General features: G+C 36.3%; 1 protein-coding gene across 1 annotated transcript in view; it reads right to left on the bottom strand.

The window, feature by feature from the left end:
* The window catches only part of LOC108294777 (testis-expressed protein 11), a gene marked incomplete at its 3' end in the record, with an annotated part of 231,744 nt that overhangs the window by 56,188 nt on the left and 149,002 nt on the right, over nt 1-26,554 (bottom strand). The window contains exon 13 of the mRNA XM_017516729.2: nt 25,327-25,405. Coding sequence (XP_017372218.2) covers nt 25,327-25,405 — 79 coding nt within the window. The remainder of the gene's footprint in view (nt 1-25,326; nt 25,406-26,554) is intronic.

The raw sequence follows: 26,554 nt of genomic DNA, 5'->3' as shown, positions 1-26,554 counted from the left end.
TGGGAGAAATGCCAGACATAGGTTAAGGGGAAGAAGGCAGCAAATCACACTGCCATGTGTGTACCTATGCAACAATCTTGAATGTTCTTCACATGTACACAAAAACCTAAAATGCAATTAAAAAAAAAAAGAAAACATACAAATAGCCAAAAGATTTTAAAAAGATGCCCAAAATCACTAATCATCAGGGAAACACAAATTAAAACCACCTTTTAGGACGGTTATTGTGAAAAAGTCAAAAGATAAGTGTTGGTGAGTTTGTGACAAAACTGAAACTCTTGTGCACTCTTGCTGGGAATGTAGAATGCTACAGCCACTGTGGAAAATAATATGGTGGTTTCTCCAAAAATTAAAAATAGAACTACCATAAGAAACAGCAATTTCACTTCTGGGTATATATATATCCAAAATAATTTAAAGCAGAGTCTCAAACCGTTATTTGTACACTCATATTCATAGCTTTATTCACACATGCTAAAATGTGGCAATAACCCAAGCATTCATTGACAGATAAATGGATAAGGAAAATGTGGTATATATACATGCAGTGGAATATTATTCAGCCTTCAAATAAGAGAAACTTGTGATTTGCAACAAAGTGAAAAAACCTGGAGGACATTATGCTACGTGAAATATGTCAGACATAGAAAAACAAATACTACAGGATCTCACTTATATGTGAAAACTAAAAAAAAAAAAAAAATTTAAACTCACAGTAATGGATAACAGAATGGTGGTTACAGGGTTTGGTGGGTGAAGGAATTGGGGGGATTCTGTTCAAAGGATATATATTTTTAAGTTATGAATTGATTAAGTTCTGGAGAGTTAATGTACAGCATGAAGACTATAGTTAATGTATTATATACTTGAAATTTGTTAAGAACAGATCTCAAGTATCCTCTCTATAAGAAAAGGTAACTATGAAGTGATGAATATGTTAATTAGCTTGGTTGTGGAATAGGTAGGTATATCAAAACATCACATTAAATATACACAATATTTAATTGTCAATTATATCTCAAAAAGGTAGAGGTAAGTCCCAAACATGTCCCACCTGTAGAGTGTGTACAAGAAACGTACTTCAAAAAAACTGATACAGGAGAGTTGAAAATAAAAGGTTGGAAAAAAAATATACCATAAAACCATTAATCAAAAAGTAGGAATGGCTATATTTTTCAACCGCTTTATTGTGGTATAGTTGATATACAATACACACTGCACATGTTTAATGTATACAATCTGATGAGTTTGACATAAGTGTATACTCAAGGTATCACCACAGTCAATGTAATAAATATATCCGTCACCTCCCAAAGTTCCCTTGGGTCTCTTCGTGCTTGTTTTGTTTTTGTGGTAAGAATTCTTTTTTTTAATTTTTATTTTTTGAGAGGGAGTTTTGCACTTGTTACCCAGGCTGGAGTACAATGGCGTGATCTCGGCTCACTGCAAACTCCGCCTCCTGGGTTCAAGCAATTCTCCTGCCTCAGCCTCCCGAGTAGCTGGGACTACAGGTGCGCGCCACCATGCCCAGCTAATTTTTGTATTTTTAGTAGAGACGGGGTTTCACCTTGTTGACCAGGATGGTCTCGATCTCTTGACCTCGTGATTCACCCGCCTCAGCCTCCCAAAGTGCTGGGATTATAGGCGTCAGCCACCACGCCCGGCCAAGAATTCTTAACATAATATCTACCCTCTTAACACAATTTTGAGTGCACAATACCGTATTATTAGCTGGAGGCACTATATCGTACACCAGATCTCTAGAACTTTTTCATCTTGAATAACTGAAACTTTATACATATTGAACAACAATTCTCCCTATCCCCAACCTCCCAGCCCCTAGCAACCACCATTCTATTCTGTTTCTATTAGTTTTACTATTTTAGATACCTTATAGAAGTGGAATCACACAGTATTTGTCTTGTGACTAGCTTATTTCACTGAACAAAATGTTTTCCAGGTTCATACATGTTGTCACAAATAGTAGGAGTTCCTTCTTTTTAAAGTTGAATAATATTCTACCATATATATATCATGTTATATATCGTATATGTCATATATATGATATACATATATATCTCACATTTTGCTTATGCATTCATCCATTGATAGACACTTGGGTTGCTTTCCACATTTTAGTGAATATGAATAATGCTGTAATGAACATGGGAGTGAAGATATATCTTTCAGATCCTCCTTTCAGTTATTTGGGGTATATACCAAAAAGTAGAATTCCTGGATCATATGGTAGTTCTATTTTTAATTTTTTCAGAAACTACCATACCGTTTTCCAAAGGGGTTCTAGCATTTTACATTCCCACCAGCACTGCACAAAAATTCCAACTTCTGGCCTGGTGTTGTGGTGCATGCCTGTAATTCCAGTACTTTGGGAGGCCGAGGAGAGCGGATCACTTGAGGTCAGGAGTTCAAGACCAGTCTGACTAATATGGTGAAACCCCTGTCTCTACTAAATACAAAAAAATTAGCCTGGTGGGGTAGCACACACCTGCTATCCCAGCTACTTGGGAGGCTGAGGCAGGAGAATCGCTTGAACCCAGGAGGCAGTGGTTGTAGTAAGCAGAGATCGAACCATTGCACTCCAGCCTGGGAAACAAGAGCAAAACTCCGTCTCGAAAAAAAAAAGAAAAAAAACTTCCAACTTCTCTACATCCTTGCCAACACTTGTTATCTTTTCTTCAAAATAATATCTATCCTAATAGGTGTGAGGGTGTGAGGTGATATCTCATGTGGTTTAGATTTGTATTTCCTTGATGATTAGTGGTTAACGGTTTAAAAAATGTGGTATATATTCATATACAATGGAATATTATTCATCCTTAAAAAGAAAGAAATTCTCTGATTTACAAAAACATGGATGAACCTGTAGGGATATTATGTTAAGTGAAATAAGCCAGACACAGAACAACAAATACCACATGATTTCACTTGCTGTATATGTGATCTCTCAAAAAGTCAAACTCGTTGAAACAAGGTAGAATGGTGGTCACCAAGGGCAGTAGTGGCAGGATTTGGGTGGGGGTGGGTAGGAAGATTTTAGTTGAAGGGTGCAAACTTGCAGTTATGCAAGATGAATAGGCTCTGGTGACCTAATAGCATGGTGACTATAGTTAACAATAATATATTACGTACTTGGAATTTGCTAAGAGAGTAGATCTTAAGTATTCTTACTACATAAAAAAGTATATGAAGTGATGGATATGTTAATTAGCTTCATTGTGGTAATGATTTCACAATGTATACATATATCAAAATATATTGTTCACCTCAGCTAAATACATTTTGACAATTATACTTCAATAAAGTTGAAAAAGGATCTTGTTTACACAATATTAAAAGAAAGTTTTCTTGTATAACAAACCTGCATATGTACTTCTGAACCTAAGAGTTTTTTAAAAAAATTCCAAAATATTAAAAGGAGTTTCTAACTCAATACTTTAAAAAAAGGGCAAAAGAAATGAACAGGCATTTCACAAAAAGGGATAGAGAGATGAAAAGCAAATGAAAAAAATGCTCAACATTATTAGTCATTATAAAAGTGCAAATTAAAGCCACAATGAGATATCATAACTATTAAAAAGGCTGACTATACCAAATGTGGGCCAGAGTGTGGAAGAGCTGAAACTCTCAAACATTGCTGGAAGGAATGTTAAATGAATGTTGTAAATACTTTGGAAAAGGTTGGTAATTTCTTGAAAATGTAAATACATAATACCTGTCTTAGTCTGTTTTGTGTTCCTATAGCAGAATACCTGAGACTGTAATTTATAAAGAAAAGTTTATTTAGCTTACAGTTCTACAGGCTGGAAAGTGTGATAGCATGGCCCTAGCTTCTAGTGAGGGCTTTTGTGCTGCATCATAGCATGGTGGAGATGGTTGAAAGGGGAAGCAGATAGGAGCAAAGAGGCAAAACTCAAGTGATATCCTGGCTTTATAACAACCCACTCTTCCTGGAACTAATCCATCCCTCTAAGAACTCATTCAGCCTCCTGAAAGAAAGAACTAACTCACTACTGCAAGAACAGCCCCAAGCTATTCATGACCCCCATGACCGAAACACCTCCCACGTCCCAAGACTGCTACATTGGAGATCAAATTTAAACATGAATTTTGCTAGAGACAAATAATATCCAAACCATAGCACTACCTACCATCCAAATCAGAGTTTTTACTTCTATGTGTTTACCAAAAGAAATGAAAGCAATGTCCATACAAAGAGACAGGCATGAATGCTCACAGCAGCTTTGTAATGTCCTAAAACTGGAAACAATCAAAATATCTATAAACAGATGAATAGATAAATAAATTGTAGATATCCATACAACAGACTACTTACTACTCAGCAAAAAAAGTCTAAACTATATGGATATACGCAACAACATAGGTGGACTTCAGGGAGTTATACTGAGTTAAAGAAGCCAGACTAAAAAGTATACTCAATTTCATTTATGTAAAAATCTAGCAAATACAAACTAAGCTATAGTGACATTCAGTGATCAGTGGCTGTCTGATGAAGGGGAGGCAGGGAGAGATTACAAAAGACCACAAGGAACCTTATGGGGGTGGTAAATATGTTTATTATCCCGATTGGGATAATGGGTTCATAAGTATGTGTAATCAAAGCTTATTGTACACTAATTCCAAATACATGCATTTAACTGTAGGTTGATTACACCTTCATAAAGCTGTTTTAAAAAATAACAAAACAACATAAAATTGGCCATTTCTTTCCGTAATTGCTAGAGGTGGGTGGGAAGGCCAGCTAGAATTATCATTATAAACTTAGTGTCAACTTGCATAGAGAACCCTGGAGATTGCTCTAAGGAAGTTTACATCTCTAAGGAATGTACTAAGTATTCATTTCCAAGTTATATTGGAATCTCAGCTCCTTGGGGCTAGTTTCATAGAAAACAAAGAATATGTTTGCCAAATAGAGCAAATTGTAAGAATTCACTATATATTAGAAATAGAGGGTACATAATTGATTCTTTAAAAGAATAAGAACTATAAATTGTTATATTGCAAATATAGACATCACTGACCTTCTGGTTTAATAATGATGATTTTTCCATTTCAGGGTATGAAAACTGTGCACATATACAGTCACATTTTGATTGATTCTTAATTTTAGGCTCTACCTGAAAAACCTTAACTCTGGTTGCAAATATTTGCTTCGCATTTGCAAAACCCACTCCAACATATAATTGGTTAATCTGCTGCCATGGAATCCCCTAAAATTTCAGCTTTGCCATATTGATATGTCTCTTTGAAAGTACTAGTGTATATGTGTGTGTGTGCATGTTTGTGTGTGTCCATAATACTTATGGTTGCTGGACTTTAGCTCCCAAACTAGCAGCTGAATAAGAATCTTGCAATCATAGAATTTAGAGCTAGAAGGAAACTTAAAGTTTATTAATTCCAACTTCCTCCACCCTGCCTCCTACCCCATCATTTACAGAAGAAACTGAGGTTTCATATTAGTTTTCTGTTGCTGTTGTAAAACATTGCCACAAACTTAGTGATTTAAAATAATATTTGCCAGACGCGATGGCTCACATCTGTAATTCTAACACTTTGGGAGGCCAACTCAAGAAAATCAAGGAGCCCAGGAGTTCAAAAACAGCCTGGGAAACACAGTGAGACTCTGTCTCTAATTTTTTTTTTAAATTAGCTTGGCATGGTGGTGTGCGCTTGTAGTCTAGCTACTCAGAAGGCTGAGGAGGAAGGAGTACCTGAGCCCAGGAAATCAAGGCTGCAGTGAGTGGAAATCATGCCACTGCATTCCAGCCTAGGTGCCAGAGCAAGACTCTATCTCACAAAAGAAAACAAAACAACTCACTTATTATTTTCCAATTCTGTAGCTCAGAAATCCATTCAGGCTTAGGATCACACAAGGCCAAAGGCAAGATACAGGCCATCCTGGGCTCTTATATGGAGGCTCTGGGGGAGAATCCACTTCTAGGCTCATTCAGGTTATTGGCAAAATTCAGTTCTGTGAGGTTCTAGGACTGATATCCCATTTCCTTGCTGGCTGTTTGCTGGGATTTGTGTCAGCTCCTAGAGGCCACTTGCATTCCGTGGCTTATGGCTCATTCTCTCTTCCAGCCAGCAATGGTTTGCTAAATACTTCTTGTGCTTTGAATCTATCCTACTTCTTCTGTATTCTTCTTCCACTTTTAAGGGCTTTTGTGGTTATATTGGGCCTACCTAGATAATCCAGGATAATCTTCCCATTTTAAATTCAACTGGTTAGTAACTTTAACTAAACGTACAAAATCAATTTTGCCATGTAAAGTAACATATTCACAATCCCAGAGATTAGGGCATGGAAGCCCCTTTGGGGCCATTATTCTGCTTATCAGTGTCCCTGAGAAGCTAAATGACTTGTCTGAGGTCTCATGGTCATTTAGTTAGCAGCAAGGACTCGTTCCAATATACCACGTCACCTCTTGCTGACGTATACTCACTGCTCATGTTAAATAGCATTTTAGCAATCATCATTTTAATGCCTGTAAATGGGCTTAGTGTTAGTAAAACTCTTGCAATTTACTCTTAGACATAGCACACAAGTGCTGGCAAAACTGCTAAAGAATCTAAATGCAGCATAATCATGTCCAGGAATACTAGCCATACGTAAAATGATGGATTTTAATTCTATTCCATAGACATACAGCTCAACTTGGAATGAAATATTATGTTTATTATATTAGTTCTAATACTTTTTCAGAAATGATAACAGCTAAAGTCCGTTGAATGCTTATCATATGTCAGGAATTTTACATCACTTATTTAATCTTCAGAAAATACCAAGAGGTAAGTACTATTGACGAATAGTAAACTGAAGCATATATAGTTTAAATAATTTGCATAAGGTTAAGCATCTGCAAAGTGGAGGAAAAAGAACTTGAAAACATGTAACCTGACTTATATTGTCTTTCGTCAGAAACTTTAAATAATTTCTATAATTAAAAGCAATCAGACTGATGGAAAAATCAAGAGGTGAGAATCCTGAAACCCAACAGAAACCAAAAAGGAGACTGTTCAAGAAGTAAATAGGTCTCCCCGCATAAAAGGTTAGAAAACCCCACAAAATTAGAAATTAATTAGTAGGGGACAGGAAAAATTTGTGATGGTCATAGAGGAACTGCAGAAACTATTCCAATTCTCTGTTGTACACACATGGAGGAGAGGCCATTGATGTTTGACCCCAGGCTCTGCTGTCAAACCTTAAATGATGTAAGGGATCAGCTATGAGAACCTCCCAGCTTGAGCATAAGGGACAGGGAGACTGTAGACATGAGAAAAGGGGTAGAGAAGAGGAAAATCATTCAGTACAGAAGTGAAAATCCTTACATGCCAAGAGAACCAATTCCCTACTTTGCATATCAAGATGGAGGTGGGAGCTAGTGTCTAGCCCAATGTAATAGCTAATCTCTAAAGATGTACTCCCAATAAATTATGCTTCCTAGTATTCATGCCCTTGTAGTCCTCTCCCCTTGAATCTAGACTGGTTCTGTGACTTACTTTTAACATAGCATGACTTCTGATAAGACATAAGAAGCCTTGCAGTATCTGCCTGGTCTCTTGGAACTCTGGATGAAGCTAATCATCAGTAAGAAGTCCTGAGAATTAACACTGTGAGAAATTATAACCTAGACACATGAAGAAACAGAGAGATGTCTGGGTAGCATCCAACTGTACCAGTGATTTCTAGCCTAGCCAACAGGCACATGAGTCAAGAAAACATAGAGCGTTTAGCCCAGCCAAGTCTTTAGAATCTAAAATTTAGATGACTCTAACACCAGCCACTCTCTGACTGCAACCATGTAATACCCCAGGCAACAACCACCCAAGTTGAGCCGAATCAACCCACAGCACCATGAAATAATAATAAACTAGTGATTCAAACCGCTAAATCTTAGGGTGGTTTGCTACACAATAGAGAACTCAAAGACCCAAAGAAATCCCACCTGTCTACATGACAGAGTGGAGACACCTGCAGCTAGCCAGCACACTCATGTGGGAAGTTATTCCAAGGGATGTCAAAGGATCAAACCACAAACTATTGGTAGTAGATCTTTTCTTTTAAAAATATGAAGAGAATCAAGACCACCTGAAGAAACTAGGCATTTTAAGAAAATGAACAACCTCAAAGAGAAGCACCAAAATGAACAAACTGACCCATGAGGAAAGGAAGTAAATGTAGAAAACAAACAATGAAAGCCTTTAAAATGTTTATGACCATGCATTGGATTTGTTTAGGATCATCATCATTTTCTAATAGATGGTTGCTTGAGATATCTTTTATCATCTTGGTTTACAAAAGGCCTTTCTAGGCATGACACAAAGTCCACAAGTCATAAAAAAAGAAGGCTGACAAATTTAATTTCATCAAAGCTTTGTTAGCTTTTACTTTTGAAATAACTATAGATCAATAGGAAATTGCAAAAAAAAAAAAATATATATATATATATATATATGTATATATGGAAGTCCCATGTACCCTCCATGTTTCCTCCTATAGTTAAATCTTATATAATTATAGAACAATATCAAAGCAGTAAATAGCATTGGTACAATATGTGAACAGGCATACTTCATTTTATTGTACTTTACAGATACTGTTTTGTTTGTTTGTTTTTGAGACAGGACCTCACCCTGTCTCCTAGGCTGGAGTGAAGTGCTGTGATCATAGCTCACTGCGGTCTTGGTCTCCTGGATCAAGCCTCCTGAATAGTCTCAGCCTCCCGAGTAGTTAAAACTATACGGATGTGCCACCAGATACAGTTTTTGTTTGTTTCACAAACTGAAGATGCATGGCAACCCTGAATCACGCAAGTTTACAGGTACCATTTTTCCAACAGTCTGCACTCACTTCGTGTCTCTGTGTCACATTTAAGTAATTCTCGCAATATTTCAAAGTTTTTCATTATTATTATACTTGTTAGGATGATCTGTAACCAGTGATCTTTGATGTAAATATTGTAATTGTTTTGGGGTGCCATGAACTGAGCCCATATAAGATAGCAAACGTAATAAATGTGTGTGTTCTAACTGCTTCATTGACAGTTATTCCCCATCTCTCTCCCTCTCCTTGGGCAGCTCTATTCACTGAGACACAGCAATACTGAAATTAGGCCAATTAATAAACCTACAATGACCTCTTAAGTGTTGAAGTAAAAGGAAGAGTCACACATCTCTCACTTTAAATCAAAAGCCAGTGATGATTAAGCTTATTGAGGGAAGTATGTTGAAGGCCAGGCTAGGCCAAAAGCTGGACTTCTTGTGCCAAAGAGCCAAATTGTGACCGCAAACAAAGAGTTCTTGAAGGCAATTAAAAGTGCTACTCCAGTGAGCACAAAAATGATAAGAAAGCAAAACAGTCTTATTGTTAATATAGACAAAGTTTTAGTGGTCTGGACAGAAGATCAAACACAGCCACAACATGTTCTTGTGCCAAAGCCAAATACAGAGCCAGACCCTAACCCTCTTAATTCTATGAAGGCTTAGAGAGGTGAGGAAGCCTCAGAAGCAAAATTTGAGGCTACCAGAGGTTGGTTCTTGTGATTTAAGGAAAGAAGCTATCTCCATAACATGAAAATGCAATGTGAAGCAGCAAGTGCTTATGAAAAAGCTGCAGCAAGTTATCCAGAAGATCTAAGATGACTGATGAAGGTGGCTACACTACACAATACATTTTCAATGTAGACGAAACATTCTTATATTGGAAGAAGATGCCATCTAGAACTTTCATAGCTAGAGAGAAGTCAATACCTGGCTCAAAGCTTGAAACGTCAGGCTCACTCTCTTGTTAGAGACTAATGCAGCTGGTGACTTTAAGTTGAAGCCAGTGTTCATTTACCATTCCAAAAATCCCAGGGCCCTTAAGAATTATGCTAAATCATCTCTGCCTGTTCTCTACAAATGGAACAATGAAGCCTAGATGATAGCATGTCTGTTAACAGCATGGCTCACTGAACAGTTTAAACCCAATGTTGAGAACTACTGCTTAGAAGAAAAGATTACTGCTCATTGACAATGCATCTGGTCACCCAAGATTTCTAAGGGAGATGTACAAGGAGATTAATGTTGTTTTCATGCCTGCTAATACAACATAAATGGATCAAGGAGTAATTTAGACTTTCAAGTCTTGTTATTTAAGAAATACATTTTGCAAGGCTATAGCCACCATACATAGTTATTCCTCTCATGGATCTGGGAAATGTACATTGAAAACATTCTGGAAAGGATTCACCATTCTAGATGCCATTAAGAACACTTGTGATTCATGGAAGAAGGTCAAAATATTTAACAGGAGTTTGGGAGAAGTTGGCTCCAATCCTCATGGATGACTTGGAAGGGTTCAAGACTTCAGTGTAGAAAGTAACTACAGATGTGGTGGAAATAGCAAGAGAACTAGAATTAGAATTGGGGCCTAAAGATGTGATTGAATTGCTGCAATCTCATGATAAGACTTGAATGGATAAGAAGTTGCTTCTTATGGGTGAGTAAGGAAAGTGGTTTCTTGAGATAGAATCTACTCCTGGTGAAGATGCTGTGCATGTTGCTGAAATGACAACAAAGGATTTAGAAGATTATAACATTTAGTTGATAAAGCAGTGGTAGAGTTTGAGAGAACTGACTCCAATTTTGAAAGAAGTTCTACTGTGAGTAAAATGCTAACAAACAGCACAGCATGCTGCACAGAAACCTGATGAAAGGAAGAGTCAATCAATGTGGTAAACTTCACTGTTGACTTATTTTAAGCAATTGCCACAGCCACCACAACTTCAGCAACCATCATCCTGATCAGTCCACAGCCATCAACATCAAGACAAGACCCTCCATTGGCACAAATATTACAACTTGCTGAAGGCTAAGTTGATGCTTTTTTTTTTTTTTTTTTTTTTTTTTAGAAATAAAGTATTTTAAAATTAAAGTATGCACATTTGGTTTTTAAGGCATTATGCTATTGCATACTTAATAGACTATAGTATATAGTAACCTAACTTTTACATGCACTAAGAAATAAAAAAAAATGTATGACTCACTTTAGTGCAATATTTGTTTTATTACAGTGGTCTGGAACCAAATGCATAATATCTTTGAGATGTTTGCCTGCATATAGTACGATGTCATTTTGTCACACGTCAACTAACGTGACAATCAAGATACAGAACTGTCTCATCATCACAAAGATATCCTTCATGCTACCCTGTTACAGTCACATCCACTCTTCTTCTCCCTACCATCCCTAATCCCTGGCAACCACCAATCTGTTGTCCATCTCTAAAATTTTGTTTAAAGAATATTACATCGATTCATATAATATGTCACCTTTTGAGATTGGCCTTTTTTTCACTCAGCATCCTCACCAAATTTTAAGACCTATGTAGGGTAAAAGAATGGGGAGAATGTTTGCAATATATATAACAGACAAAGCTTATTGTCCACTATGTCTGAAGGGCTCCCCAAATCATAATAGTAGTGAACTTTATATAGTGCTTATTATGTATCAGGCACAATTCTAGCACTTTACACATATTAATACATTTAGTCCTCACAGCAACCTTATGAAGTAGGTACTTTGATATCTCCATTTTACAACTGAGGCACAAAGAAGTTAAAAACTTACCTAAAGCCATACAGCTGGTTAATGGTGGAACAAGGATTCAAATCTAAGCACCATACTCACAGCCACTACACAATACTGCCTCTCAACAAATAATAATCAAAAAAGTTAACAATCAGTGAATACCGATAATAGATAACTTCTACATATTTTATGTACATGATCTCATATAATCTGACAACAACGCTATAAAGTGTATAATATTATATCTCCTGTTACATATAAGAAAACTGCAGATGAGGAAAGTGAGGTACAAGTAAAGAGAATGCTAGGATTTGAAACCAGGTCTACTGATCCTAGAGCCAGTGCTCTCTCCCTATCAGTATACTACTTTCACTCTATATTACTTTAAACTAGGAGCTTGAACTTTCTCAATTACACCCTTTCTTCAGCCTTCTGGATACCTCTCTCCATACAGGATTCTTTTCCTCTGTCTTGAACATGCACAATCTCCCCTATACTGGTGCTACTGGGGTTGGATTTTCCCATTTGTCCCCTCTACCATTTTTATCCTTTCTTTCCAATTCACTGCCAAAATGTTCCAAACAGGTGGGGGATATATTATACTTATCTCTAATTCCTAACATCTCATTTATCTCTTGCATTTCTCCTATCTGTTCTACATTTGCTTTAGATAGGCCATATGTATACCACTGCAATTAAGAGTACAGGGTCTGAAACTTACCAGCCTGGGTTTGGATCCTTGCTCTACTACTTACTAGCTCTGTGACCTTAGGCAAGTTTCATAACCTCCCTGATATGGTTTGGACATGTGTCCCCACCCAAATTTCACATTCAATTGTAGTCTCCAGTGTTGGAGGTCAGGCCTAATGGAAGGTGACTGAATCATGGGGGTGGATACTTCATGAATGGTTTAGCACCATCCCTTTGGTGCTATTCTCATGATAGAGCTCTCACAAGATCTGGTCACTTCAAAGTGTGTGGCATCTCCCCACTCTCTCTCTTTTCCCCCCTCTCTCTCTCTGTCCTATGCCTGCCATGTAAGATGTCTGCTTTTGCTTTGCCTTCTGCCATTACTAAAAGTTCCCTGAGGTCTCCCCACAAGCAGATGCTGTCATGCTTCCTGTATAGCCTGTGGAACTGTGAGCCAATTAAGCATCTTTTCTTTACAAATTACACAGCCTCAAGTATTTCTTTATAGCAGTATGAGAATGGACTAATATACTCCCCATCTGTATAATGTGGAAGATGCTAATAGTACCTACCTCACAGTGTCTTTGTGAAAGGTTAAATAATATATTAGATTAAAAGCCCTTAGAATAGTGTCTGGAACAAACTAAGCATTCAGTGAATGATAGCTATTATAAAGATGTTTGAAGTTACTACTGAGTCCAGTATTCAAAATCATCATTCTTTTCCTCAATATTCTTTACTGTTCAAGTACATTCTATACATATATTCTTTACTATTTATACCAGCTCCTCCAGGATACTGAATCATCTTGTGTCTGTTGCCATCTAACTGTCATCATCTGCCTCCCTGTTCCCCATCCCCTATACCCAGTTACAAATCTTCTTGATTCTTCCATCATAATGTCTTTCATTTCCATCATTTCTTTCCATTTCCTATTCTGGAATCTGAGAGAAAGATTCCCTATTTGTATGGTTTATGACAAGTACTAATTTGTATTGTTTATGGTTTTACTAGGAAGCGTTAAAAAAAAAGGTCCTAAGGATAGTGTGCGGCTGGCAAATCAGTCAAAACTGTATTAATTCTAATGCCATTGCTTATGTGAAGGAGAAATAAAATCCTTTATGGACAAGGAACTGCTGAGAGATTTTGTCACCACCAGGCCTGCCTTACAAGAGCCCTTGAAGGAAGCAGTAAACGTGGAAAGGAACAAACAGTACCAGTCACTGCAAAAACATACCTAATTGTAAAGACCATCAACACTATGAAGAAATTGCATCAACTAACAGGCAAAACAACCAGTTAGCATCAAAATGACAGGATCAAATTCATACATAACACTATTAACCTTAATTGTAAATGGGCTAAATGCCCCAATCAAAAGACACAGACTGGCAAATTGGATAAAGAGTCAAGACCCATCAGTGTGCTGTATTAAGGAGACCCATCTCACATGCAAATACACACATGGGCTAAAATAAAGGGGTGGAGGAAGATTTACCAATCAAATGGAAAGCAAAAAAAGGCAGGGGTTGCAATCCTAGTCTCTGGTAAAACAGACTTTAATCCAACAAAGATCAAAAGAGGCAAAGAATGGCATTACATAATGGTAAAGGGATCAATGCAACAAGAAGAGCTAACTATCCTAAATATATATGCACCCAATACAGGAGCACCCAGATACATACATAACTTAATGACCTATAAAGAGACTTAGATTCCCACACAATAATAGTGGGAATATTAGACAGGATCAACAAGACAGAAAATTAACAAGCGTATCCAGGACTTGAACTCAGATCTGGACCAAGCAGACCTAATAGACATCTACAGAACTCTCCACCCCAAATCCACAGAATATACATTCTTCTCAGCACCACATCACACTTATTCTAAAAAATGCAGAAGAATGGAAATTATAACAAACAATTTCTCAGACCACAGTGCAATCAAATTAGAACTCAGGATTAAGAAAGTCATTAAAAAAAATACAACTACACAGAAACTGAACAACCTGCTCCTAAATGACTACTGGATAAAAAATGAAATGAAGGCAAAAATAAAGATGTTCTTTGAAACCAATGAGAATGAAGACACAATGTACCAGAATCTCTGGGACACATTTAAAGCATTGTTAAGAGGGAAATTTATAGCACTAAATGCCCACAAGAGAAACAAGGAAAGATCTAAAATCGACACCCTAATGTCAAGATTAAAAGAACTAGAGGATCAAGATCAAACAAATTCAAAAGCTAGCAGAAGACAAGAAATAACTAAGAGCAGAGCAGAACTGAAGGAGATAGAGACACACACACACAAAAAACCCTTGAAAAAAATCAATAAATCCAGGAGCTGTTTTTTTGAAAAGATCAACAAAATAGACCACTAGCCAGACTAATGAAAAGACAGAAGAATCAACAAATAAATCAACAGATGCAATAAAAAATGAGAAAGGGGATACTGCCACTGATCCCACAGACATACAAACTACCATCAGAGAATACTACAAATACCTCTATGCAAATAAACCAGTAAATCTAGAAGAAATGGATAAATTCCTGGGCACTTATATCCTCCCAAGACTAAACCAGAAAGAAGTTGAATCCCTGAATAGACCAATAAGAAGGTCTGAAATTGAGGCAACAATTAGTAGCCTACCAACGAAAAAAAGTACAGGACCAGATGGGTTCACAGCCGCATTCTACCAGAGGTACAAAGAAGAGCTGGTATAATTCCTTCTGAAACTATTCCAAACAATACAAAAAGAGGGAATCCTCCCTAACTCATTTTATGAGACCAGTATCATCCTGATACCAAAACTTGGCAGACACACAACTAAAAAAGAAAATTTCAGGCCAATATCCATGATGAATATTGATGCAAAAACCCTCAATAAAATACTGGCAAACCAAATCCAACAGCACATCAAAAAGCTTACCCATCATGATCAAGTCGGCTTCATCCCTGGGATACAAGGCTGGTTCAACATACGCAAATTCGAATGCCAAATATGTAGGCAAGAGGCAGAATAGTTCTGTCTTCATAAATCATCCACTTCGATGATACCAAAATACTCTGTGATTGTATTTGTTTCATGATTATGAGCTTATCTTCCCCATTAAGTAGTGATATCCTTCAGAACACCAGAGACATGCATATTATTTAATCTCTACATCTTCAATGCCTAGAAACAAAATGACTGATACATTGTAGGAATTCAAATGTGAAAGAATGAATTTCCACTGCTATCAACCTAGTTTCAGGCTCTTATTACTTCATATTTGAGCTACTTGCAACAATTGAATCTCCCTGTCTCTCAAATTCTTGCATATTATTGCTATTAGCATGTCACTATCCTACTTGAAAACCTTCAGTGGGTCCCCATTTGCCAATATCACACAGTCCTTTAACCTAATATTCAAGGATTTCAATAAATGACTCCAATTTACTTCTCTAACTTTATATTTCATTACACTCCCTATATAAAACTTATGCTAAAGCCTCTTCGATCCATTAATTATCATATTCTAAATAGATCATGTTGTCCACATATCTACTTAGGCTATAGCCCCCACTACAAATGTCCTAACTCTTCCTTTCTGTTTTCTAAATCCTACCCCACCATCAAAGCCTCACCTTCAAAGAAGACTTTCTGACGCTCCTAGTCCATGATGATCTAGGCCTCTTCTGAATTCCTATACCAATTTGTCAGTTATCCCCATTTTCCATGTGCTGTCTGATATTGTTACCTTTATATATACCCTCTTTCCAACAAGACTTGTAAATTCTCGAAAGTGGTGCCTATGTTTTCCACATGGTGTCCTTTGCATAAAAGATACTAAATACTTCACTGGACTAAATTACTGTCCCCACACCTGCTTTGTGCTTACTCTGATTTTCCTGTCAGTAATTCCTACTCCTTCACCTATGCAAATCTTATACATTTCTAAGCCCCCGACCTCCTTAATCAAGCCTTCTCTGACCAAGAGAGCTATCAGTGAACTTTCACTCTCTCTAAATTAATACACTATTTTTGCCTATACCATATACATTTCTCATATTCTGCATTTTATTGTTACTCAACTGATCAAGCATATATATGTATGCTTTATCTATTATAGCAGGCTATACATTCACTACAGAAATGTATATTTCTTGTATCTACAACCAGACCCCAGACAACATGTTGTACTAGGCACAATTTTGGTTGATAAAATGAATGTCAGTGCACACAATGAGGTAAGGAATATTGAACTCTTTCTCCAAGAGCAAACAACCTTTAAAAACTTAGGAAATAACCTTTTTGACATTAGCCTTGGCAAATAATTTTTGGTTAAGTCCCCAAAAGCAATTGTAACAAAACCAAAAATTGATAAATGAGACTTAATTACACCAAAGAGCTTCTGTACAATAGAAAAAAATAAAACTATCAACAGAATATTAAAATATTCACAAACTATGCATCTAACAAAAGTCTAATATCCAGAATCTATAAGGAACTTTAAAAAAATCAACAAGCTTGTCAGAAAGGGGATTTAAAAAAAAAATCAACAAGCAAAAAACAAGTAGCCCCATTAAAAATGGGCAAAGGACATGAACAGACACTTCTGAAAAGAATATATACAAGCTCCTGACAAAGAGATGAAAAATACTCATCAGCACTAATCATCAGAAAAATACAAATCAAAACCACAGTGAGATACTATCTCATACCAGTCAAATGGCTATTACTAAACAGTCAAAAAACAACAGATGTTGGAGAGGCTACAAGAAAAGGGAACACTTATACACTATTAATGGAAATGTAAATTAGTTCAGCCACTGTGGAAAGCAGTTTGGAGATTCCTCAAAGGACTTAAAACAGAGCTACCATTAGACCCAGCAATCCAATTACTAGGTATATACCCAAAGAAAAATAGATTATACAAAAAAACCCAACATGCACTCATATGTTTGTCACTGTGCTAGTCACAATAGCAAAGACATGGAATCAACCTAGGTGTCCATCAATGGTGAATAGGATGAAGAAAATGTGGGATATATACATATATACCATGGAATGCTATGCAGCCATAAAAAAATCAATGAAATCATGTCCTTTGCAACAACATGGATGGAAATGGAGGCCATAATCCTAACTGAATTAACACAGGAATAGACAACCAAATACTGCATGTTCTCACGTATAAATGGGGGCTAAACATTGAGTACACATGGACATAAACATGGAATAGTAGGCACTGAACTAGTAGAGGGGGGAGAGATGGAGGGCATGTCGGTTGAAAAACTACCTATTGGGTACTATGCTAACTACTTGGGTGCAATATACCCATGTAACCAGCCTGCATATGTACCCCTTGTATCTAAAATAAAAGTTGAAGTTAAAAAATAAAACAACTCCTCTTTTCATCTCAAACACCCTAAAACCAACCTCCCTTCCCAGGGAAAAGAAATCACAAACTTATCTATCTCAACAAAACGTATATATACTGAAGATTCAGGAACTGAGTATATATTCTGTACCACCTTCATATCCTACAGACTGGAACTATGATTCCTAAAAATAAACCAGTTCGACCATTATGGAAGACAGGGTGGTGATTCCTCAAGGATCTAGAAATAGAAATTCCATTGGACCCAGCAATCCCATTACTGGCTATATACTCAAAGGATTATAAATCATTCTATTATAAAGACACAGGCACACGTATGTTCGTTGTGGTGCTGTTCACGATAGCAAAGACCTGGAACCAACCCAAATGCCCATCAGTGATAGCCTGGACAAAGAAAATGTAGCACATCTACACCATAGAATACTATGCAGCCATAAAAAACGATGAGTTCGTGTTCTTTGTAGGGACATGAATGAGACTAGAAACCATCATTCTCAGCAAACTGACACAAGAACAGAAAACCAAACACCACATATTTTCACTCATAGGCCGGTGATGAACAGTGAGAACACTTGGGCACAGGGAAGAAAACAACACTCACAGAGCTAGGTGGGTGGGGAGGGTGGAGAGGAGGGGAGGGACAGCGGGGGTGGGGGAAGAGAGGATGGGGAGGGATAACACCGGGAGAAATGCCTGATGTAGGCGACGGTTGCGGGGGTAATGGAGACAGCAAACCACCATGGCATGTATGTACCTATGCAACAGTCCTGCAGGATGCAGGAAGTACACATGCACCCTAGAGCCCAAAGCACAATAAAAATAAAATAAAATCATAAGTAACGTTCACTACAACAAAAAATATGAATGCCTTACAAAGCACATTACAGGGATATTCAACCTGAAACAGGAGAAGAGAAAGATCCAGGGTGATAACACTTATCAATACTGAGCTTAGATAGTGGCTATTACATGGGAATATCTGAATGAACATGATTAATTAAAATCCCAGGGGCTAGTTGATGTTTGCTTTTATTTTTCAGTGGCTGATGATAACCTTTTAGATCTATCCCAGAAAGGAATTATTATTGAGCATAGGTCTTCAATTTTGTACCTATCTCCTTTTCTATATTATCAGGATATTATCTAACTCAGCTAGCATGCCATCTCTGCAACCCACCTCAAGTACTTATTATGTTATCATAAGAATGTATTTCATTTAAATGTATAATTTTAAAATTTTACTACATCCCTAAGTATAATTTTATTATATCTTAGGGCCAAACATTTTTGGAGGTAAATCATTTTATTTGTATAGTATAAGTTTATGGAAAAATAATACCACATAAAATTTTGTCTTAACAGAACTTTTCAGGAACTCATTTAATGTGTAGAATTCAGATAGCTCTGAAATACTTTATTATAACATTCAACAATGTGTTCAAAAACTATTATATTAATAAAACAATATCAGGCTTTATGCAAGAGGAAGGCTGGAAATAAAATGGTTAAGATGCAAGGCTTTCTGTTCTTTATTTTTACTTGATGAGCCTCAACAAATTGCTTCCCTATACCTCTTATCTGACTTCCAAGGATGCTCATCTTGACTTCACAAGCCTGCTCTCCTCTGTTCTTCATTTTAGTTTGGTAATGTCAATCTGATCTCCTGCATTCTTGTTCTGTATTTTTATTTGGTGCATTGACTTTTCCAGATCACTATCTCTAGGTTTCTGATTCTATCTTGGTAGTCTAATTGCAATTTAAAACCCCTTTGTTTGTTTGATTTAGTATTTTTTTCACTGGAATAAACCATAGCTGATTAAGCTTACCTAATCAGCATCAAAAAAAAAAAAAAAAAAAAAAAAAAAACAAAATAAATGACAAATGCTAAAATTACAACTAGGAAAAATTATGCACCAATACTGATAAGGAATTGAAGGAAAGAAAAAACTAAAAGCAGGTTGTTAGGATAATAATATTAGATGTGATTTTTTTGAAAATAAAAATTTTCATTACAGTCATGGTATGTTTGTAGAATTTTTTAAATAGATGCAAAATTTTAAAAGGATTAAAGTCCAAGGTTAAGAGTAACGGTAACTTAGTTGCCATAAAAGTGTTCAGGACCCCTGGATCAAATAAATTTACATCTAGGACTAAGATAATTTGTAAATGTAAATTAATGAAGTTTTTCAGGAATTATGGATAACTGGAGGAGTGATAAAGACTGGGGACAGGAAAAGTTCTGATTTTTTTTTTTTTTTAGGAGGTGGTGGATTACCAAACCATACTACTCTGAGAATGGGCCACAGACCAACAGCATTGACATCACAGGCGAGCTTGTTAGAAATGCAGATCAGGCCCCATTTCAGACTCACCAAATCAGAATCTGCATCTTAACAAGATCTTCAGCTAATTCAGTTGATCATATACACATTCAAGTTTGAGAAGCACTAACATAAAGCAAAAAGATTTCACTGAGAAAGGCATAGCAAATTAACCTTATTTTATCTTTTGCAAGTTTACTTACACGTTAATGTCAGTGAGTAAATATAATCTAACAATTTCAGAAAAATGACTCAATAACAGAATCAAGTCATTCACCTGCTTTTCCAGAATCCAAAACCTATGCTCTTCCCTTAAATAGTACCATATATTACTAGGATCTAATAAGCATATAACCTGGAATTGTCTGCTGTCTCCTAATGAAGCTTGACTGTAAAAGGTGAAATTGCGCACACACACACACACACACACAAAGATCACTTAAGAGACATAGTATTTCCATCCATTCTATGTGTGCAAAATTTTATCCTTGCATCAAGGTGGATCATCACAAAACTAGGTCTGAACTACATTAGCTTAGTCCATTACAGAACTTCATTCACTTTCTTTCCTTTTTTTTGAGACGGAGTCTTGCTCTGTTGCCCTGGCTGGATTGCAGCAGTGCAATCTCGGCTAACTGCAACCTCCATCTCCCAGATTCAAGCGATTCTCATGCCTCAGCCTCCTGAGTAGCTGGGATTACAGGTGTGTGCCACCACACCCGGCTAATTTTCGTATTTTTAGTAGAGATGGGGTTTCATCATGTTGGCCAGGCTGGTCTTGAACTCCTGACCTCAGGTGATCTACCCACCTCAGCCTCCCAAAGTGCTGGGATTAAAAGTGTGAGCCACTGTGCCCAGCCACTTCGTTCACTTTCTAACAGTTAACGTTCTGCATGCTTAGCTTTGATTGCTTAAAAAAACTTCGCTACGTAAAATATACTAATGCATTTGTTATAAAATTACTAAAAGCATTGTCCATTATATAATGCAACTTCCTACACTGTCTACAGAAGCCAAATATGTATCATAAATGAGTGAAGCAGACTAAAAAAATCCACTGCCAGATATGTAATTAAACTTTATCACTGAGTGATGGTATAAGCACATTAACACATAGTATGAACAGGAAAGAAAAGAGAAGCTATATTTTAAATTTGAAATCTAAAAATATAAATAATTTATCAAATTTTCATTTCAAATTGACTACTTTGTTGACTTATAAATAGAAACCTAAAATTCTTTCTTCTATACCAACATATCAATGTCCACATGGGCTGATAGGGAGAAGTAGATACTTAAGTGGAAATTTGTGTACTGTATCAAGAAGAGAGTGGAATGAATAAAATGATGGATGGCCAAAAGCAGCAAATGTCTACTACATACTGATATTCTAAAGTTGTCTAATTAGGATTCAGTACCACACTACACTGCAGTTCGATTTCTTCAATTCGTAGTTCTTTATTGACATTAGTAAAATTAATTGAAAAAGACAAAATTCATTCATTACCACAACGTTGGAAATCAGAAAACTTAGAATTCACTCTAAACCTACAATCGTGAATATGTAGTTTAAGTAATCACTTCCATCTCTGAACACCAATTTCAGCACAGAAAAGTAAGCCATATTATTCCTGTCAAAAGCGTTTCCCATAAATGACTTCACTAAGAACACGTGAATTAAATTTTACATTTGTGTAACTACTTATGTGCACTTTTGCAAAGAAAGATTCAGAGTGTTTATATGAATTGTCTTATTCACCAAAAAGGTCAATCATTGAGATGAGTCAGGGATTTTCCCTTGGGTGACATGAACAAGTTGAATTCTTTCAACAGTTCAAAAAATATCTCTTCAGCACCTGACTTAAATGTTGCACTACATCCCCAAAATTCCTCTTCAGAACTGAAGTGTTTATTCCCCAGTTGCTCTTTGGGAATTCACTAGGCTGAAAAAAGCTACCACACCCAAGGTTATGCTCCTTTCCCAGGATAACTAGAATACAGAGACTAGTCAACATCGGGATACAAGGACCAGCCTTGTGACCTTAGCTGAGGACAATTCTGAGGGACCATCTCAGCTTCAGAGCTCCCAATAAGCAAGGCTGAGGCCTTCTGACCATACCTAGGCCAACTTCTCCCATTAGTCCAGTTGCATCCCCTTCCCCTCACAGGTGCTGATCCGGGAAGAACCCTTTAATAAATTATCTTCATGTTAACCTCCACCTCAAAATTTGCTTCCAGGGCAACCCAACCTGTGACACACACCACATACAACTGAGCCCCCTTATCTACAAGAAGCAGAAGCAGCTACTATATTGTGCATCCAATTCATCCAAAAAAAAAGCAATAATCTCTGTTGAAGCCACAGAAGACTATCTGGTATACATGTATTATTACTATATACACGTTTCATTCTTTAGCTTTTTAGGACAGTGTTTCCTGGTGAATTATACAATTAATACATTGAAGTTTTGTATCATTAAAAACACTGCCACCTTGGATTTAAGTTTCATATCAAGTCTTATGTTAACATGAATCATTGCATGATTCTGTAGTCATACTTATTTTGACTAGCCTAACATTAAACTTAAGACACAGGCGCTATGTTCAAAAGTTCTATCATATCAAAGTTCTCTTTGATGCCACAAATAAATATACTTCACTGGGCATTATTATTTATGTCTATGCAACAGAAAACACCAAAAATAAATTACTCTCTTCAAGTAACTTCTCCAATAAATTCTCAGCCATACCTTCAATGTGCCAAACAACAGCATTTCTGGTTAGAGTCGGATTTGCAACTTAAGAATACATTGTGTGACTCATTAAGTAGACACTTTTTTGCAAACTTGTCCTCTGTAAAAGAGCTATTGCCTGGGTAATCTTTTCCCTTAATATATAACTACATAACTGCATTTTACAACAGGGTTACTTGTTTCATTCATTTTCCAAAATAAACCCAGTTGAAATTTCAGTCCTTTTCTTGAATTGATTGTTTTTCATTACACAGATTTTCTATGTAGTGATTGTAGTTTCTACTATATTTTGTTTCATAATGGACTCTTGGATTGTAATCATTGATGTAAACACACATTGCATATTAAACACACAATAATTTATTACTTCTATCAGAAAGGAATTTATTCTTTCCATTTTCTTACAACATCTTCTCAGCCTAGCTTTCGTTCTACTTTGGATAGAGATGTGGGTGCCGTATTTTATTTTCCTCTTAGATCTGCTATAGTAACAACACACACAAAAAGATAAGCGGCAACTTGATGTACAAGATATAGGAAAAAGTAAGGAATTCTGGGGACTATGACAAACTGGAGAACACATGCCCTATGGATAAAGGTGGCAACTGCTACTCAGCTCCAACCGATTGTTGCTTAATGGAAATACTGGCCAATTGTTTCCAGATTTTTCAACTTTTTCGAGAGAAATCAAAAAACCACATTTTTGTGTGAAATTTCCTGAATGTTAAATGTTGGCCACTAATTCAACTATATGTAACACATCTCTGGCCATATCCAGCCCATAGACCACTAGTCTGTAAACTTTTTCTTGTGACTAATTGCTTTAGAACGTAGTATTGAAGGGGAAGTTTTTCAGTCTTTAGGTATTCCTTCCACTACAGTAGTAAAAAGTGTGAGCTCTGTAAATATATTTAAATTCCAGATCTGCTCCTTCCTGGCTATGCAACTGTGGGCAAATTACTTTTTCTATCTAACCCACATTTTTCTCACCTGCAAAATGGGGTTACTCAAACAAATTGCCTTAGAGTATTTCATAATTTATAATGTAAAGAATTTAGAATAGTGCCTAGTACAAAGCAAGTATCAGTAAATATTAGCTTTTGTTATTTAATAATGAAAATTGTATAAAATATCATATTGCCCCTTTTCCCTGGCTGCAAGAAAGCTTACAGTTAAATTTAATGCTCTACCACAGCAACTGTATTAGCCATTGTGTTTGGCATGTTTGCTTCCTCCTTTTCAGGGTTTTGATATTCTATTTCAATTTTCAAAGCTTTATTATACACTAGAATATAAGAAGCTTCAAATTCTCTTTGGAAGAAGAAAGGGTATAAACAACCAAAACTTTAAAAAATAAAAATTAAGTTCCATGAAATTTTTGTGAACAAGATGAAGGTAATTAGGCCATCTGGCTATATAATTGGGTGGATTTATAACAGGTTCGATGATTGTACCCTAAAAAGCATCAATTAATCGATTGATGTTAACTTGGAGATTAATCTAGGCTGCCACAAAGGTTCTGGCCTCAGTTTTGCCCTGTTTATCAAATTATCTGGAATTAGAAAACTATGGCCTACAATCCATCTACTTGTTTTTATGAATAAACTTTTACTGGAATAAAGCCACACACATTTGTTTATGATTAGTCTTTGGCTGCTTTTCCACTACAACAGCAGAGTTGACTAGTTGTGACAGAGACTGTGTGGCCCACAAGCCCAAAATGTATACTTATATCTCACCCTGTAAGAAAAAGTTGGCAGACCCCTGAATTAGAGGAAGACAGGTGACAATACCAAATTTAAAGATGACACAGACTGGGAGGAATAGTTAATACATTGCATGATAGAATTGAAATTCACAAAGATTAGAACAACTGAAAAAAACCGACTGTAACATCAGGCTGAAATTTAATAGTTTATAAAGTATGGTAAATGGGTACTTAACCATAATAGAGGATATCAGGCATTAAGAGCAATTGATATTGTAAAGATACAGTTTCATAAGTCCAGGAAACCATGTGATGTAGCTAACAGAAAAGAGCTAATTTAAATGTTGTATGCATTAAAAGAAATATAAAGTCTAAAACAGCACTGACCAATAAAACTTCCCTGTGATAATGGAAATTTTTTTAACCTGTAATGTCCAACAAGGTAGCCTATTAGCTACATGCGGCTATTGGGATTTGATACATGGCTAGTGTGAAGGAGGGACTAAATTTTTTAAAAAATTTTTGAGACAGTCCTGCTTTGTTGCCCATGCTGCAATGCAGTGGCACTATCATAGTTCATTCTAACCTTGAACTGCTGGGCTCAAGTGATCCTCCCACCTGAGCCTCCTGAGTAGCTATGACTACAGGCATATGCCACCATACAAGCTAATTTTTTACAAAACATTTTGTAGACATGGGGTCTCACTACATTGCTCAGGTTGGTATCAAGCTCCTGGGATCAAGGGATCCTCCCGCCTCAGCCTCTTAAAATGCTGGGATTCTAGCTGTGAGCCACTGGTGCCTAGCCAAAAACTGTCAGTCTTTAGAGAAAGAGAAATCAATTCTGTACCTTTCATGATCCATCAGCAGTTTAGCAATATTCAGACAGAAGTCTAAGGGCATGTCAAGATGCAGTATTTCCATGACAGCTAACAAGATGAAAAAATGAAATAATTATTATCAGTTTCGTTTTTGAGGAAGCTTAGCTATTTTCAATAATTTTCCCCTATTCAAAATCGACTTAATAAATGTTTGCCAAATACCATGTTTTCCCTAACAATTTATCAAAATCTTCTTTTAAAGTATTAACATCCAGTGCTGGAGAGTGTCATGACACAGGCACTCTTGCACAGATAGCAAAGTAATCTGCTGCAATCCTTTTAAAAAGCAACTTGGCAATACTACATGCTAAGAACACTGGAGTAGAGAGCTTGGTATCTGAAGTCAGACAGGTCTAAATTTGAAACCACTTGCCACTTGTATGGCCATAGGCAAGTTAAGCTCTCTATACCTTAGTTTTGTCACCTGTAAAACAGAGAATATACCACCAATTTCTCAGGGTTGTAGAGAGGATTACATGAGATAATGTATGGAAATTATATAGCAAAGGACCTAGCATTTAATAAATGGCAGCTGCTATTATTACTATTCCCTTCAAGAAATTGTGCTTCTGAAAAGTCACCTGGAATAAATATGGGGAAAATTTATGAACAAAAATATTAAAAGCAGTGTGGATTATAATAATAATAGAAAAGAAACATATACTGTATGTCTATTATAGGAAACAAATAAACTATTGTGCCACCATTAAAACTGTTGAGTATGAAATAACATGGAAAAAATGAATATACACTAATATGAAAAATGTGTAAGATTAGTAAGTGAAAAACTAGAGCAAAGTTTTATGTACTATATAATCACAATTCCATAATACAAGCAAAGTAAACTAAGATAGAAAGTATACTGAAAATAAGCGATCAATTTTCTAAAAGTGATTGTGTTTTGATTCTATTTATTTGACAAATATTTAATGAGCATAAGCTCTGTGCCAGGCACTGTGCTTCGTGCTGAGAACCCAGCAGTGGATAAAACAAAACAAAAATTCCTGCTGTCAAGGAGCTTCTAGTGGATGGTAGGACTATGAATATTTTTAATATTTTCCAAAAATGTCTTAAATTATTATGTGCTATCCTTTAATAATGAAAAATGTTTATTTTTAAATTTCAATCGTTCTATTACAAAAAATATCAGTGCAATAATGCGAGCAGTTAGATTGAGTTGACTTTTTTTTTTTTTTT

The sequence above is a fragment of the Cebus imitator genome, unplaced genomic scaffold (genome assembly GCF_001604975.1).
Source record: "Cebus imitator isolate Cc_AM_T3 unplaced genomic scaffold, Cebus_imitator-1.0 Scaffold602, whole genome shotgun sequence".
Lineage (NCBI taxonomy): Eukaryota > Metazoa > Chordata > Mammalia > Primates > Cebidae > Cebus > Cebus imitator.
The sequence above is the reverse complement of the archived record's forward strand: the minus strand, read 5'-3'. Positions and strand labels throughout refer to the sequence as shown.